Source organism: Heterocephalus glaber, unplaced genomic scaffold (assembly GCF_053883595.1).
Source record: "Heterocephalus glaber isolate CG9 unplaced genomic scaffold, H.glaber_assembly_v1.0 deba00001481, whole genome shotgun sequence".
Taxonomy (NCBI): Eukaryota; Metazoa; Chordata; class Mammalia; order Rodentia; family Bathyergidae; genus Heterocephalus; species Heterocephalus glaber.
Window position 1 is genome coordinate 19,704,614 of NW_028258317.1, and position 17,480 is coordinate 19,722,093.

The following is a 17,480-nucleotide window of genomic DNA, read 5'->3' on the forward strand; positions in this document are numbered from 1 at the left end:
AAAAACAAACAAAAAACCCCCAAAATAATCTCATTTAAATTACAAGTTTAGGTCCCTGAAAAGTCTATGCAAGGGATCTCTTTTAGGAATCCTTGGATGACACATTAACAAACCAATGTGAATGTCATTCTTTCATGCACTTGTGTTGATTAACTAAATTCAAATATGCAGTTTGTGCCAGGCATTATATTAGGCTTGGAGGTAATATACTAAGCACCTGTTAACTAATAGGGAGCATCACTTTAGGAGCTGAGAAATCAGTGGTGTTACCAGGAAACTGGGTTCTTTGTGCCCTTGTTGAAAGAATGCAGTCAAGACACATGGGCTGTGCAGAAGTATAGGTAGAATTTATTGCAAAGTAGATTTAGAGAGAGTTAGTTATACCTTCAAGCATGAAGATGGGGCAGTGCCATGAAGGCATCTGCACCAAGTTTGGGTTTGGATACATTTTTGTGCACCCAAGAGTTACTCTTGGGGTCTGGGGAGCTGGGGTAATTATGATGCTCATCAACATTTTATCTGGAAGTTACTTAGGCATTGTTTCAAGGCAGACCTGGGTGTGGGTTACAAATTTTTTGCAGTATTCCTTTGACGTCAAAGACTAACCCTTATCCTGGAGGGGTACTAGGTGGGCAGTATTCTGAGTATCTACTTCTTTGGTGCCATCTTCTGGACATATGTGTGACTCAGGCACTATGTTGATGATTAGAATACAAAGATAGACAAAGATGTGTACAAAATGTCCATAGTTGCAGTCTAAGGGAAAAGACAGGCAGTGTAAGTCCCTTAGGTGAGGCTGTTAAAGAGAATAAGGAAGATTGAAAACAATAAATAATAATAAAAAAAGAGAATAAGGAAGAGAACAAGAAATTCTCTTTTGATAAACTGAGGATGGCATCACAGAGGGACTCAATACAGCAAAGGCAGTCTGAATTATTGATTTTTCCCAAAGATTTTCTCCTGTTTTGAACTCACTGCTTTTGAGAAAATTATCACTTCCTTCTAGCAGTAAATATTGAGACCAGCTAGCAGCAGGATGGGCCTTACCATGTACAAAGTATAAATCTCCTGTCCCTGATATGACAAGGCAGTGTACCGGGAAGACCTCAGCAGTGGCTGGGATAGATCTGGACCTCTACGCAGTGATTCAGTGGTGGTTAGTAGCATGTTTAAGGAGAGACCAAGCAGCAAGGACTAACAACACAGCTATAAACACTGAGTTTACGAATAGGACAGACTTGACTTATAGGAATAGAGGGAGGTTGTGGGCCCAGGGAAGCTGGATAATGATAAAATATGTTGCTGTTATGAGTTGAATTGTGTCCCCCTAAAAGATACATTGAAATCCTAATTTCTAATACCTCAGTTGTGATCTTATTTGGACACAGGAGCTTTGTTGATGTGTTTGAAATGAAGTCATATTAGAGTAAAGTGGACCCTTAATCCAATATGACTGGCATCCCTATAAGAAGGCAGCTTTGGATAGACACAAAGAGACAAAGAAAATGTCATATGAAGACAGGCCGATTCTGGAGTGGTGTAGCCACAAGCCAGACATAGGAGATGGCAATATGAAGATAAAGGCAGAGATTGAATAAGAGAGGTCACAAACCAAGGGATACCAACAGCCACCAGAATCTCCTCTAGAGAATGGAGGAAGTATGGCCCCTTTGAAACCTTGATTTCAGACTTCTGGCCTATAGAACTATAAGAAAATAAATTTCTGTTGTTTTAATCTACCTGGTTTGTAATAATTTGTCACTGCAGCCACAGGAAACTGTATAAATGGCTAAAAAGACAATAAGTAGCATTGACAAGGTTGTGTAGAAATTGAAATCTCCCTAGATTGCTGGTGGGAATATAAAATGGTGCAACTCCTTTGGAAAACAGTTTGGTAAATCCTTACAATGTCAGAAATGAAGTTACCATATGACTCAGTAATCTCACACCTATGTGTATACCCAAGATAAATGAATATATACATTTAAAAATTGTACACAAATGTTCATAGTATTTCTATTCTGAATAGCCAAAAGGTAGTTAGAATCCAAAAGCTTGCTAACTGATGAGTGGGTAATGTTGTATCCATACAAGGGAATATTAAATGAGCAATTAAAAGGAAGGAATGATATGTGTTACAACATGGACGAACCTTGAAAACTTGCTAAGTGAAAGAAGTCAGTCAGTAATCACATGCTGTATGATTCCATTCACATGAAATGTCAAGAATAGGCAAATCTATAGAGATCCAAGTGAACTAGTGATTACCTGGGGCCAAAGGGGGGGGGGGGAATGGGAAGTAACTGCTAATGCATATATGATTTCTTTTTATAGTAATGAAAATGTACTAAAATTAGGTAGGAATAATGGATTCACAAGTCTAAAAACCACTGAATTTTACACTTTAAAACAGTTAATTGTACTGTTACTGAGACAGACTTTGACAGAACTCTCTTTTAACTATAGTTAGGCATTCCTTCTCCATTCAGCCAACCTTTGAGTGTCTCTCATGTGCCAAATCTTCTTCTGATCTCTGTTAAGAAGATGGCGGTTAACCAGCCAGCCAACTTGCTCATTCCCTTAAAATTTGCATTCCATCAAGTAGAGAAAAAATGGAAGATAATCAAATGTGAGATCATACTAAGGGAGTGGTTACTATTCCCTAGGCATAGAGTTAAGTGTATAAAGTCAAAGTGAGCACTAGCAGCTTGGTAGATAGTTCTCTGCTCACTGGCCTCACTGTATTTTTCTTTATCTTCTCTCTTTCTCATGTTTTTCCCATTCTCGTAGCAAAAACTTAGAAAAAGGACCAAGAGAGTATCCCTATAGTTTTTTGTTTTGTTTTGTTTTGGTTTTTGTTTTTTGAGACAGGGTCTCACTATGTAGTTCAGGCTGCCCTTGAGTTCACTGTGTGAACTCACTGTGTAAACTCACTATGCCTCGAACTCATAGCAATCCTCCTGCTTCAGCTTCCTGAGTGCTGGAACTATAGGTGTGTGCCACCACATGCGGCTTATATTTTGAACTACCTGCTGAGGCCACTATAATTGTTACTGATGCTTTGGAGGAATCCTGCCCTTGAACACTTTTAGTCTAACAGTTGCTTCAGCCTTTTGAACAAAAGAAGAAGTCTTTGTTTTTGCTTCGAATTCAGTGCTACTGTGTTTTCCCCTTTGTTGTGGGGAAGATTTTTTTCAAATGTCTTAGTAAACCTCCTAGCCAGGTGGTGGCCCATGGACAAATTCTAGCACTCTGGGAGGCTGAGTCAAGAAGAGTGCAAGTTTAAGCCCAGCTTGGACAACTTAATTGACTTAGTAAGACCCTGTCTCAAAATTAAAGAAAAAAAAAATTGAGGATGTATCCCCGTGTGAAGGCCCTGTAGGAAAAAAAAAAAAGGAGGAAGGAAGGGAGGACAGACAGACAAACCTTATCTAGAGTGTGTTCTAAGATTTCCATACTAAATGAGAAGTTTCCACCAAGGATGGGGAGGGTGGGTTGGTGAAGAATGAGCATAGTCAGCCTGGGCAGAGAATTGATTGGTTTCTTGAAGTTTCTTCCAACTCTGTGAGTTGTTACAATCCCTAACCCCTTTCTAGAAGGTCTGGCTGACCTTTTTGGGTTTTCTTCTAGTGAATAGTAGTTTTGCAGTTTGATGAGTCATTCATTCTTCTGTTTGTAGATGAAGTGCAATATATCCAGGCTGAGAAAAACAACAAAGGTCCGATGGAGGCTGCCTCACTTTTTCTTAAGCTCTTGTTGGAACTCCAGGTGGAAGGCTGGTTCCGTGGCTTTTTGGATGCCCTAAACCATGCAGGTTAGTTCATTCTTCTAACCCATAAGAGTATATTACTTTGAAGTGTCAGAATACTGTAAAAGGGAGACGCTATTAATTCTGAGGTATCCGCATATAGTTCATATCTGCTATTCTGAGGCACTGTAAAGATTGTTTTCAGACAGATAATATAATTGTCTACATGAAACAGGCAAAGGAATCTACAGGAAGGTTATTGTAACTAATGGGAGAAGTTAGCAAGGTGATTGGCTTCAAGACCAGTTGCATTTCTGACCACTGAAATCAAACAGAAAATGTAATCCAAAATAAAATAACATTTATGATAGCAACAACAATGTAACATATTGAAGAATAAATTTGACAAGATATGTGTAGTCTAAATGACAAAAATAATAAAATATTAGTGAGACACATTAAATATGTCCAGAGTAGAGAGATACACCCATGCTCATAGAAATGAAAACTTGATATCATACAAATTTCAATTCTCCTTACATTGATCTATTTAATGCAATTCTAATAAAAGTCCTATATGCCTTTTCAATGAGTTTGACAAGCTGAAGACTTATGACCTAAGAATAATCAGAAGTATCCTTTCCAAATACTAATATTTAATATAAAGCTGGGCATGAGACATGCTCTGGTAGTCCCAGCTATTTGGGAGGCTGAGACAGGAGGCTTACAAGTTTGAGGCCAGCCTAGGCAGCATAGAGAGACCCTCTTTCAAAAAATGTTGTATATATACTAGCATTGAGACAGTGTAATGTTGGTCCTGACATCAACAAACTGACTAGTGGAATAGGTTAGAGAACCTCCAAATAGACATTTATGGAAACCTAATATATTTGAGAATCACTGGGAAATGGGGAGCTATTCAATAAGTAGCAATGGACTGTCATAAATATGATAATGTTAAAAACTGAATAAACCAAAAAAACCTGAATAAACCCAAACTTCCATATCATGTGCATAGAAATAAATTTGTATTCCTTATCTCATTCCATACCCAATGACTTAAGAAGAACTTAAAGACTTACTTATAACAGGCAATTTTTAGGCAATTTTATAAAACAATATAATATAGTATTTTTATTATTTTGGAGCATGATAGGATTTATGAAACAAGACATTAAATCATTAACTATAAAAGAAAGCTGGATAAATTTGGTAACATTAAAATTAGAACATGTTTATCAAAAAACATTATGAAGCAATTGAAAAAACAGATCACAAAGTGGGAGTGCATATTTGCCAAGTATACAGTGATCATAGGAGTAGTACTCAGAATATATTAAAAAGGTTTTAAAATCAATTGGAAAAAGAAAGAAAACACGTGTTGAGCAGAAGATGTAAACAGACATTTCATGGAATAAGGATCATGAAATTTGAGGGCCGGGGATTTAGCTCAGTGGTTCTGCAACCTGCCTTGCGAGGGCAAGGTCCCAAGTTTGATCCCCGGTACCAAAAAAAAAAAAAGATTCTGAAAGGTGAATAAACATATGAAAATATTTTCAGCCTAATTAGCAATTAGGGAACTATAAGTTAGAAACATAATGAGACAGCATTGTACCCTTACTACAGAACAAAGCTTAAGAAGTTCAACAGTGTTAAAGCTGAGGAGAATATTTAGTAACGGAAAGTCTAAAATGTCACTATGTAGAATGTAAATTGACAGCTATTTTGAAAAGTAGTTTGACATTGTATTATAGAATTCAACTCTCAGGTTTCACTCTTTCCAGGTTTCACTCTTCATTTTGTACCCTAGAAAAACTCTAATACACATACAAGAATGGCCATGGTATAATTGTTTATAATAACAAAACAAGGAAGCAAATAAAACTGAAGCAATTCCAGAATCCTTCAAGAGGAGAATAAGTTTTATAATGTTCATGGGGTGGCCCATTATATTGCAATGAAAGTGTGTGAATATCTATAGACAACGTCTCAGGTAAATCTTAGAAGTGCAATTAATTTTTTTGCAAGTCAGAGAAACACATATTGTAGGATATAAAATGTATAAAGTCCCAAACAAGCTAAACTAAACTTATATTGTTTAGAGAAGCAAACCTATGCTATGCAACTACTGTCTTAAAAAAAAAAAAAAAATCAAAGTAAGGCCGGGGATTTAGCTCAGTGGCATGGTACAAAATCCTGAGTTTGATCCCTGGTAGCGAAAAAAAAAAAAAAAAAATCAAAGGAGTGATACATCAAATACAGAATAGTGCTATCTTTGGCAGCAAGTTAGGGGTAAGAAAGAGAAGGCATACACGGTGTTGGAATATTTTATTTATTTGTTTGTTTGTTTATTTATTTATTTTCTGGTACCGGGGATCAAACTCAGCAGTTTGCACTTGACAGGCAGGCATGGTGCCACTGAGCTAAATTCCTGGCTGGAATATTTTAGTTAAGAATATTGAGTTCACATGTGTACATTTTGTTAGGCTATTTTATTTATGTTACAAATATTCTCTCATGTGATCAACTGTGGTGTAATTTTAAAATTTGTTTTCAATGCTACAGTGTATTATTATATCTCTGTCACCCATATATAAAGTCAGTCTCATCTAGAGGTGAAAGACATCTTAGAAATGACTTAGTCTAACTTCTCTTTTTCTGTACATGGAGAAACTAAGGGTTAGAAACATGATATGCTGAGTCCCACAGCTAATTAACAGAAAACTTGGAACTCGAACATGGATCCACTGATGGCCTTTCTTTTGGGGGGTAATTTTCTGTAGAGAGATTTAAATGTGAAGTCAGTGACTGAGTTCAATACTAAATAACCCAGTTACTATCTAGATTTTAGCGAAGTAACTTTGCCTCTTTGATGCTCCAGTTTATTCATTTGTCAAAGAAGTGAAAGAGAATAATTTTTTTTCAGTGTGGTAAACAGTGAGTGAGAGAACATGTATAAAGGACCTAGCTGAATGCATGTAAGAGGCACTGAAGATAACCATTATCGTAACTATTGTTTACATTGTAGTATGATTTGAAGATGGACAAATTAAGGAAAATTTATCCTTAGTACAGGAAAAAGATTCTGATGATGGGGCATCCACCATCACCTGTATCATCATGCTCGTTAACGCAGATTTGTTAAATTAACATAATGTTAAAAACAAGCACATACTTCTTTTCTTACATATTAGACTTTCTCTGGAGGCCTACGCATAGTATGATTGCAGTTGTTTTGTGGGATTTTTTTTGAGATAGGATCTCGCTATATGATTTAGGGTGACCTTTAACTCACTATGTAGCCCAGGCTGGCCTCAAAACTCGTGGCAATCCTCTGGCCTCAGCTTTCCGAGCTCTGGGATTAAAAGTGTGAGCCACCATGCTTGGTGATTGCAGTTGTTTTATGAAATTTAAGGTGGTTTTATTTTTCAAAAATTTTTAGGTGAAAGGGTTTAAATCTTCTAATATTTATTGTCAACTGAAACTTGGTTTTTTGCTCCTTCCTCCAGGATTAATAGTTGACTTATTTTCTTTCATTCCCCTACCTTGCCTTAAGCATCCTCTAAATTTCTATTGTTGTAACACATGCTTATTTATTCTGAATAAAATTTTAAAAACTAATAAAAGTCACATTGTATTTTACTTTCTTCCCTATCTCTTATGTAAATGTCTTCAGAGAAATTGTTTCTCTATTTTTTTTTTACTTTTAAAGAATTTAATGTGTAAACAAATACAAAAGAAAAAGCATTATAGGAACTAGTTTTGTTATAACAATTTTAAAGATGCTTCACTAAGAAGTACTTTTCTATATATAAAGAAGCTATGTCTGCAAAATACTGTTTACCTTGCTATGGAGTAACTTCACAGTCTCAGATCTTAAGCCAGAAAAATAAGGTTTATGCTGGCAAATAAAACCACTTGCAGATTCTGTCCTTGTAATTAATATCCTTATAAAAAGATCTTCCAAAAGGGGAAAGAATATACCTAGCGGGGCCTCCTAGGGCAAACCCGTGAACAGAGGGACTGCCCTACAACCTGTGGGACTAGCCCAGTGACGGCAGGCTGAAATCTAGGAAAAGTGACATACCTTCAGTTCATCTGCCTGATTCAAGGAGTTATCTGCAGACTTGTAAGAAAGCAAGAAAACAGTGTAGAGATAAGATTCCTATGAACTAAATAGTAGTATTTGGCTGTGATACCAAAGGAGCTGAAGAATAAAACAACTATGTTAATTATCATTCCCAGATGACAGGTCTGAGAGGCGTTGGTGGTATAGTGGTTAGCATAGCTGCCTTCCAAATGACAGCTCTGCCATTATTACGGAAAACTTCATGTGAGGTTTCGGTTTCTATTCTTAGTAGATTGCAGCTTGAAGACTTTCAGTTTAGAATCTCAAAGTTTGATAAACTTTAAACAGTAAGTCACATATAATGAATACAGCACTAAACTAATACGATGGGCTTCTAACCCATCTTGAATTATTTGTGGAAGTATTGCCATTGAAAGAGATCTTTTTCCTGAGACAGTCATGTTGCAGAGTCACACAAGACACAAATTTTTTTCCAGTTTTCTCTACAAATAACAAAATAGGAAAATCTGATTACAATAATATATTTTATGAGGAAAACATGTTTCTTAAAACTGTGTTTTCAGTTACAGCTGTGACTGATTGGAAGGTAAGAACCAAATTTAAGACCTGATCATTTTTATAAGCAAAGAGAATGTATGTATAAGGTAAAAATCTGGCTAGTGTTTAAAAAACTTTTATAGCAAACTCTTTACAAGTGGAGGAACTAAGGCACAGAAACTTAACCATGTTAAGGTTCAAGGCTGAATTTAATATTCTAGGTAGAAATAGAATTTAGGGCTCTGATGCTCAGGTGATATGTTCCCAAAGAGAAAAATATATTTATTTTGGTGTGTGATATTAATAAGTTGTTTTTGAAATATATAATATGAATTTTTTTGAAAATCTTTGGCATTTTTAGTTCTATGGAGGCTGAGGTTTCTAGGTATTTTCTCCTCAAAATATAAAATGGAAGGGGAGCTAGCTTTTAAATTAAAATAGGATTAATCTTAATTCCAAAATGACATGAGTTCATTCTGCATTATTATATAATATACAGAGTACAGAGGCCTGTGAGGCACAGCAGAGGCCACTACCCTGGCCCCCGCTCACACTTAGGTGCTGCTGTGAAGCTGATATAAGTGGAACCTAAGCCACACTTACATAAAATACAAAATTAAACAGGATGCCTTGGTCTAACTTTTCATAAATTCAGCTATTTGAAGATGTCAAACTTATTACAGTGAGATCACATATACTGGTATGGTCTGAAGTAGCCCCAAATCCAAGTATTCTATTTTTCCAACATGAAAACCTCTTCATACTGAGGAGTGAACTGTGAACTTATAGATGATATGGACATTTTTCCCCGTGTGTATGTTTTTAATCAAAAAACTTTCAGTCTCTTACATTTGCCTTTGTGAGAGCTCAGGTAAGTTTCTGTAGTCATAATTTACAGTACATTCCATGTAAAAGTAAAAAATAATTTTCAACTTTGTTTTTAAAGTGCTCCATGTGCTATATTGTCAACTTTTACATTATAGGAAGCCATTATGACTCATAATAATCTTTAGAAATGATAAGCAGTTAAAGAAAAATGATTTGTTCAAGTATGGATATATAGATTAAGAGATACAAAAGCTCTTTAGGCACATTCAAAACCAATTTTTTCAAAAATCCACTAGCAGACATAAGAGGGATGGCAGAGGTATTTAAGAGGAATGTCAGAGTTTTAGAAACTAGTTTACAAGGTAACTAGTGAGTAAACTCAAAGCAGTTTTACATATTTTGGTAACAAGTATTTGTTCAGCAAAACAGGGACTCAGTCCTTATCAGAAACAAAACAGATCAAGCTTGTCCAAATGCTCAGAAGGTGAATTATAAACATTTTTTAAAGAAATTTCATGGCTAATAGGTTGCTTCATCCATGTTGTCATCTTTGTCAGCATCAAAATCATCCCCGTCTTCAAAGTATGAATTAATGTAGTCATTTTCCTCTTCTAGCTTTCATTGTTGTCTTTTTTTTCTGATAATCATCGTTATTGTCATCGTCATCACCTTCTTTTTTTTTTTTCCATTAAGTTTATTGGTACATTTTAGGTATACAATACAGTTACATTCATCATTGGGATCTTGTACCATTACATGATGTGTCTTGGTTCTTGTTTTTTTCCCCATTCCACTGCCCTCTCTTCACCCCCTCCACCCTTCCCTATTTACAAAGACTTTGTTTCCACTTTTTTTCCTTTTCTCATAGTTTTTCTTTTCCCTTCTTTCCTTTCCCCTACCCCTCCCACTTCCCCTACTCCTTTAGACCTTTCCTTCTTATTACATGATCTCAATTATACATTTTTAAATTACAATATCAAGATTTAGAGGACATTACGACAGATTTTACAGAATTTAAAAGGATATAGAAAGCATATAACAAAAATCTTTCTGAAATAAATTTGACAACTTCTATGAAGTACCTTGGAAGACAAATTAATGAAATTGACTCTGGAAGAAATATAAAATTTGAATAGCACCTATTAAAGAAATGATATTCCTATCTTAAAAACATACCTATATGACAACAACAGGCTCATACACATTTTAAATGATGAATTGTATCAAACATTTAAAGCAGAAAAAAGAAGGAACACTTCTCTCCTCACTTTAGGACATCAGCATTGTGCTAATACTAAAACTGAATAAAGGGAAGAAAAATGTATGAGCATATTTAAAAATTTGTTTAACAAAACAATTAGAAGTAAGATCTGGCAGTATGTAGAAAATGGTTTTATTATAGGGATGGCGGTTTTGGTTCAGCATTGGAAGATCCACTCCTGTAAGTCATCATTTTAACAGAAGAAAGGAAAAAGCCATATGATCCTGTCATTAGTTGCAGAAAAAGTATTGGACTAAGTTCTACAGCTGTTCATGGTAAAAACTATCAGGAGACTAGAAGTAGAACAGAACCTTCTCAACAAATCAAAGACATGTACTCCACACTTCCAGCAAAAACGCCTTATATGAATGGAAAAGATACAATGCTTTCTCCCTAAGGTGGGGAACTTCCTCTGTCCGTTAAACTTTGAAACATAGACCCAAACTTGGCAATAAAAAAAACAAATAGCATAGGATTGGCAAGGTAGAAGTGAAATCTTTATGTGTAGATGAAATGATCATCTACAGAGAAAATACTAAGAAACCTCTATGTATACTTGTGTAAATGAAGAATTAGATATTGAAATTTAAAAGTTATGTATGAGTAAAAGGACCTAGAAAAGTAAAAAGAAAAAAAAATAACAGTGTTGGAAGACATTTATTACCTAATTTTAAGACTTCCTCTAAAGGTACAGTAATCAAGGCAATGTTGGAGTAAGGAAAGACATATAGATCAATGGAATGAAATAGAGAATCTAGAAATAGAACCACACATATATGGTCCACTGACTTTTGAAAGATTATTTAACATTAACATTTTATAGAACATAAACAACTCAAGAGCAGTGGAAAAGATAGTGTTTTCAACAAATGGTACTAGAACACCAAGTATCTGTATGTAAAAAATTAAACTCAACTCTTTATTTGCATACATAAAAATAACTTGAAAGGATCTCTGACCCTAAATATGAAAGACTAAAACTATAAAACTTGAAGAAGAAATTATAAGGGAAAATGTTTATGAATTTAGGGTAGGCAAGAATTTCCTAGGATAAAAAAAATGATGTATAAAAGAAAAAAATTGAAACATGAGATTCCATCAAAATTTAGAACTTTAAAAGACATCATTAAGAAAATGAAAATAAATCATTAAACAAAATATTTATAATACATATAACCTGTGACCAGAATATATAAAGAACTCTTACAGCTCATTAATAGACAACCCAATTAAAAAGTAGACACAAGAAGATAATAAATAGCCAGTACAGCACAAGGAAATGTGTACAACACTAGAATCAGAAAAATACTAATCAGTACAATAATAAGATCATATTATACACTCATTAGGGAAATGAAGTTAAAAGTTTTAAAAGAACAAATGTCAGTTTAAGTGTGAACCAGTTAGTACTTTCTATTACTGCTAATGTGAATGTAAAATGATAAAACTGTTTTAAAAAATAATATAGAAATTTCTTGTATTACTGTTAAGAATGAACAGTTCTGTTCTTAAGTTTCTACTTAAGAGAAATTAAAACACATGTTCACAATAGATTTCTACATACAAGTTGACTATCCCTTATCTGAAATTCTTGGGACCAGAAATGTTTCAGATTTTCCTTTGAAATCCATTTAATCTGCAAAGAGGATAGCTACTCCTGCTTTTGTTTGGGTTCCTGTCACATGGAGTGTTGTTTTCCACCCTTTAACTTTCAGTCTGAATTTCTTTTTGAATTAAATGTTTCTTGTATGCAGCATATTGTTGGATCTTGCTTCTTGACCCATTCTGCCAGTCTATTTCTTTTGATTGGTGAATTCAGACCATTAACCTTGATGGTTATAACTCGTACATACTGACTTATCCTTGTCATGACTTTTTCTTTTTGTTGGATTCTCCCCCTTTGTGTTTAATTTCTTGTCATGGTCAATGGATTCATTCTGCTAGGCTTCCTGGGGTTGTGATCCTCATTGTCTTTTCCTAGGATATTGTCTAACATTTTTTGGAGTGCTGGTTTGGTATTCATGAAGTTCCTAAGGTGCTCTTTGTCATGAAAGTATCTTATTTCTCCATCAATTTTGAAAGACAATTCTGCAGGGTACATCAATCTTGATTGGAGGCTGTTTTCCTTTAGAACTGGCAATACATCACTCCAAGCTCTTCTTGCCTTGAGGGTTTGTGCTGAGAAGTCTGCTATGATTCTGATAGGCTTTCTTTGTATGTGATTTGTTTCTTTTCTCTAACTGCTTGTAGAATTTTGTTCTTCTGTTGGGTTTCTGGAATCTTAACTATTACATGCCTATGTGTAGTTATTTTTTTGTTTTTTTTGTTTTTTTGATCAGGGGTAGTTGGAGTCCTATATGCCTCACTTATCTGTATGTCAAGTTCTTTTTCCCTGCTTGGGAAGTTTTCTACCATCACTTCTGTGAACAGTTTTTTTATGTAGTCTTCACTCTCTCCTGTTTCTTCATTGACTCTGGTCAGTCTTATGTCATTCTTCTTTGCATTGTCTAGCATCTGCTGGATTGATTTCTTATGGTCCCTTACTATTTTAAAGAAATTCTTGAAATATCTAGGAATCAGTCTAACAAAGGATGCAAAAGACCTCTACACTGAAAACTACAGCACCCTGAAAAAGGAGATCAAGGAGGATATAAGAGAATGGAAAGTCATACCTAGTTCCTGGGTAGGAAGAATCAATATAGTGAAAATGACCATACTTCCAAAACTGCTATATAGATTTAATGCAATGCCAATTGAAATCCAACAGTATACTTCACAGAGCTAGAGAAAATAATCCAAAAATTCATTTGGAACCAGAAGAGATCTAGAATAGCAAAAGCAATTCTGGGCAACAGAGACATGGCTGGGGGTATCACAATACCCAACTTGAAGCTATACTGCAAAGCTAATGTGACAAGAATTGCATGGTACTGGCAAAGAAACAGACCCAAGGACCAGTGGAATAGATTAGAAGATACAGAAACAACTTCAGACATACTCAGCTACCTCATCTTTGACAAAGGAGCCAACCACCCTCATTGGAGGAAAGATAGCCTATTTAATAAATGGTGTTGGAAAAACTGGATTTCAACCTGTCAGAGATTAAAACTAGACCCATATCTATCACCATGCACTAAACTAAGATCTAAGTGGATTAAAGATCTAAATATTAAGACAGAAACACCAAACTTGCTGGAAGATAAGTTAGGTAGAACTCTTGAAGATATTGGCATAGGAAAAGACTTTATGAACAAGACTTTATGAACCTCAGTAGCACAGGAACTAGCAGAAAGAATCAACAACTGGGATCTCATCTTATTAAAAAGCTTCTGCACTGCAAGAGAAACCACCAACAGAGCTAACAGACAACCTACAATGTGGGAAAAAATTTTTAGTAGCTGTAACTCAGACAAAGGGCTACTATCTAGAATATATAAAGAACTGAAAAAAATCAGATCTCCCAAATTCAAAGACCCAATTCAAAAATGGGCATCTGAAATGAACAGACATTTCTCAGACAAAGAAGCAAAAGCAGCAAATAAACGTATGAAAAAATGTTCAACATCACTGGTCATTCGAGAGATGCAGATGAAAACAACACTGAGATTCCACCTCACCCCAGAAAGAGTGGCTGCTATTAAGAAATCAACCAATAACAAATGCTGGTGCAGCTGTGGGGAGAAAGGAACCCTTCTCCATTGTTGGTGGGAGTGCAGACTGGTGCATCCACTATGGAAATCAGTGTGGAGATACCTCAAAGAACTAGGGCTGGAGGTCCCATTTGACCCAGCTATTTCCCTGCTGAGTATTTTCCCAAAAGAATTAAAAGAATCATACCACAGAGATATATGTGTACCCATGTTTATTGCAGCACAGTTTGTAATAGCTAAAGCTTGGAAACAGTCCAAGTGCCCATCAACTGGAAACTGGATAAAGAAGATGTGGTTGTTTTATAAAATGGAGTACTACTCACTCATAAAGAACGAGAAACTGCCCAGTGTGCTTTAGCTGTCAGTTCCTGTTGTCAGGTAGGTTGTGATCTGACCATGGATTCATGAGACCAATGTCAAGTTAGCTTTTTCTGCAAGTATCTGACAGGATTCTCAAGCAGATGCCTTGGGTGACTTTTTGGAAACTTTCTGGTCTTTTATCAGTATGTCAAACCAAGTTTTGTTTCTCATACAGAACTCTGAAAGTCAAAGATGTTAAACTGGATTGTTAATGGGTTTTATATAAGTTATACTGTTTTAATTTGGTACTTGTAAATAGCCCTAGTTAAGATCTTAACCTATATAGTACCCTGAGTGTTAAGGGAATGTGGATTTAGAAAGAACATTTTTTTACAGTCAGTCAATTTACCATGTAAAATTGCTGTAAATGATGACATGTACAGATTCTTTGTTCAGATATTCAGTTGTAAACTTCTGACTGTTGTGTTCCTATTGCTTTTGTATGGAATGATACTGAAAAAATAAAAAGAAAGGATCCTCCTTTAACTGAAAAAAAAAAGAACGAGAAACTAGAGACATTTGTAGCTACATGGATGCATATTGAGGCCATACTCTTAAGTGAAATAAATAGGACACACATGTGTAAATACCGAATAGTTTCTCTAGTGTGAGAAACTGAGTGTGTAAATAAGGACTAAAAGGATTAATAACCAATAATTGATTCTTTGAAATAGGAAAAGGTCCAAAGAGGTAGGGGTGGTGGGAGGAGATGGGAAAAGGAAAGAATGGAAAGGAAAAATTATGAGAAAAGACAAAAAAATGGAAACAAAGTATGTAAATAGGGAAGTGTGGAGGGGTGAAGAGCGCACAGGTAATGGGAAAAAAATAAGAACCAAGATACATCATGTACAGTTATAAGCACCCAATGATAAATTGAAATGTATTGTATACCTAAAATGTACCAATAAAAGAATTTAAGCAAAAAAAAAAAAAGAAAAGAAATTTTTCATTTCCTGGTCACTAATTGCAGTCTCATCTTCTATATCTGAAATTCTGTCTCCTGTGTAAACTTTCAGTAGAGTTTTTATTGTCCTGGAAATTGTTTGCATCTGTTTTATGGATTCCATTTGTTTCCTATATTGGGATTCCATCATGTTCTTGAGCTCCTCTAGTTTTTCATCTGCGTCCTCTCTAGAATTATTAATCATGTCTTGCACTATGGACACAATCTCTGCTGTTATCTGAGAAATTAGTTCTGATTTCAGTTTTTCTAGATCCTCTTTCATTGCCAGTTCAGGGAGTCCAGGTGGTTGAGTATCAGAGTGTTCCATCACGTTTTGCTTTGGGGATGCTTTAGGTGATCTGGAAGTCTGGTTTTGAGACTTATTTACTTGTCTTCTCATTTCAGTGGGAGTGGGGGTGGGGATGTGGGTGGGGATATGAGTGCTGCTGGTGCCCTCACAGCTCACCTCCTCAGTGCTGGGGGGAGTGGTACAGCAGCCTGGAAGGTTCACCTCTGTACTGGCGGCAGCTCTGCTCTTTGGCACTGGAGGTGGTGGTATGGTCTCACCTTCTTTACTTTTCTCTTTGCTTCCTTCTTTTGGTTTCCCTCATCAAATTTTTCACCATCACCTCTCTTTTCCAATTCCTCAATTTTTTTCAACACATCTGCAGTATTAATAAGTGAAGAGGCTTTGTCTGTAACTTTTGAGTTTTTGGATTTTAAGTCTGGTTTTCTGCATTTTTTCCATGGCATCATCTCTCTTGGGAGTCTTCTCCAATCTGGTGTCCATTCTTCTTTGTATATCTACATGTATTTTTACCATACCTTTCGATATCTGGCTTTTCTTCTGGTTTTTCAATAAAATAAGTCTTTCTTTTTATTGTTACTCTCAATTCGTGCTTCAAGGCCAGCATGTAATAATCTTCACTTTCTCCTGTTTTCAGTGACACTGGCTTATAATCTGTATTCTAAGGAAACAGTGCTGGTGGCTTCAACACTACATTAGGCAACTTTTCACCTTTGCCAAAGCCAGTAGCCTCAATATTAAAGGTATAGGCAGCATATCCTCTTCCTTTATTTGCAGCCTTCAATATATTAGTTATACCAGAAGAGAGGGCAAACACTGCTCACTAAGTCTGGAGCCTTGGGCAAAAGGTGTGCAATCCCAAGTGCCAGCTGGGCAACCAGGGGTGTGAGCAGTGAGGCTCGGGCTGCATGTTATGCCTGGGAAACACGCTTACTGCCCTGCAAGCAGCCAGGGAGCACACTCCAAGCCTGGCTCGCTGGCCCACCCCCTCAGCTAATGTTTCTCTATTTTTAGGATATTATTAATTTGGATATTATACATTATTTAAATTCTTACAACCTTTCAGTTAAAAATGGCATTTCTAATTTTTACTTTAAAAACTAAATGATGGGCTGGAAATTTAGCTCAGTGGCACCACACCTGCCTTGTAAGCACAAGGTCCTGACTTCAATCCCCAGTACCATAAAAAACCCCAAAAAACTACGTGATGGTTAGTAGTGGAAGTTCTATCCAAAACAATGAGGTAAGGAAAATAAAGAAAAGATATAAATTAGAAAGAAAGAACTAAGACATCTCTTTTCACAGAAGATACAATTATACAGAAAACTAAAATGAATAAATAAATTTGCCCTTCCTCTGTCTTTTTATTCTACTTGGGCTGTCAATGAATTGTGTGATGTCCACCCACAGTTGTGAGGGTGGATTTTTTTAAATCAGTTCACTGATTCAAATGGTCACTTTTTTCTGGAAATACTTTGACAGGCACACAAAGAAATAACATTTTACCAGCTATCTGGTCATCTCTTAGCCATTCAAGTTGACATATCAAATTAATCATCACATGTTATATAAAAATTAATGCAAAATAGATTAAACATATCTGAACATAAGACAAAACTATACAACTCCTAGAAGAAAACACAGAGGAAAAACAACCTAACATTGGACTTGGCAGTGATTCTTGGATATGATGCCAAAAGCGTAGGCAACAAAAGCAAATAGAAAAATGGGGCTGCATCAAACCTAAAATCTTCTG

At 35.7% G+C, this 17,480-nt stretch overlaps 1 protein-coding gene and 1 pseudogene across 2 annotated transcripts in view; one reads left to right on the forward strand and one right to left on the reverse strand.

Moving 5' to 3' along the window:
• Rigi (RNA sensor RIG-I) overlaps positions 1-17,480 on the forward strand; it is a 74,932-nt gene that overhangs the window by 13,466 nt on the left and 43,986 nt on the right. The window contains exons 1-2 of one of the 2 annotated variants that reach the window (XM_021252958.2): positions 3,679-3,814; positions 5,533-5,741. Coding sequence is in view for 1 of the 2 variants with exons in the window: in XM_004838383.4 (XP_004838440.1) it covers positions 3,680-3,814 (135 nt within the window). In the remaining variant the exon portion in view is untranslated. Of the gene's footprint in view, positions 1-3,678; positions 3,815-5,532; positions 5,742-17,480 lie in introns of those variants that run through there. The other variant, XM_004838383.4, reaches the window with a different exon arrangement.
• Positions 9,654-17,282, reverse strand: LOC106008802 (DNA-directed RNA polymerase III subunit RPC7 pseudogene; annotated as a pseudogene).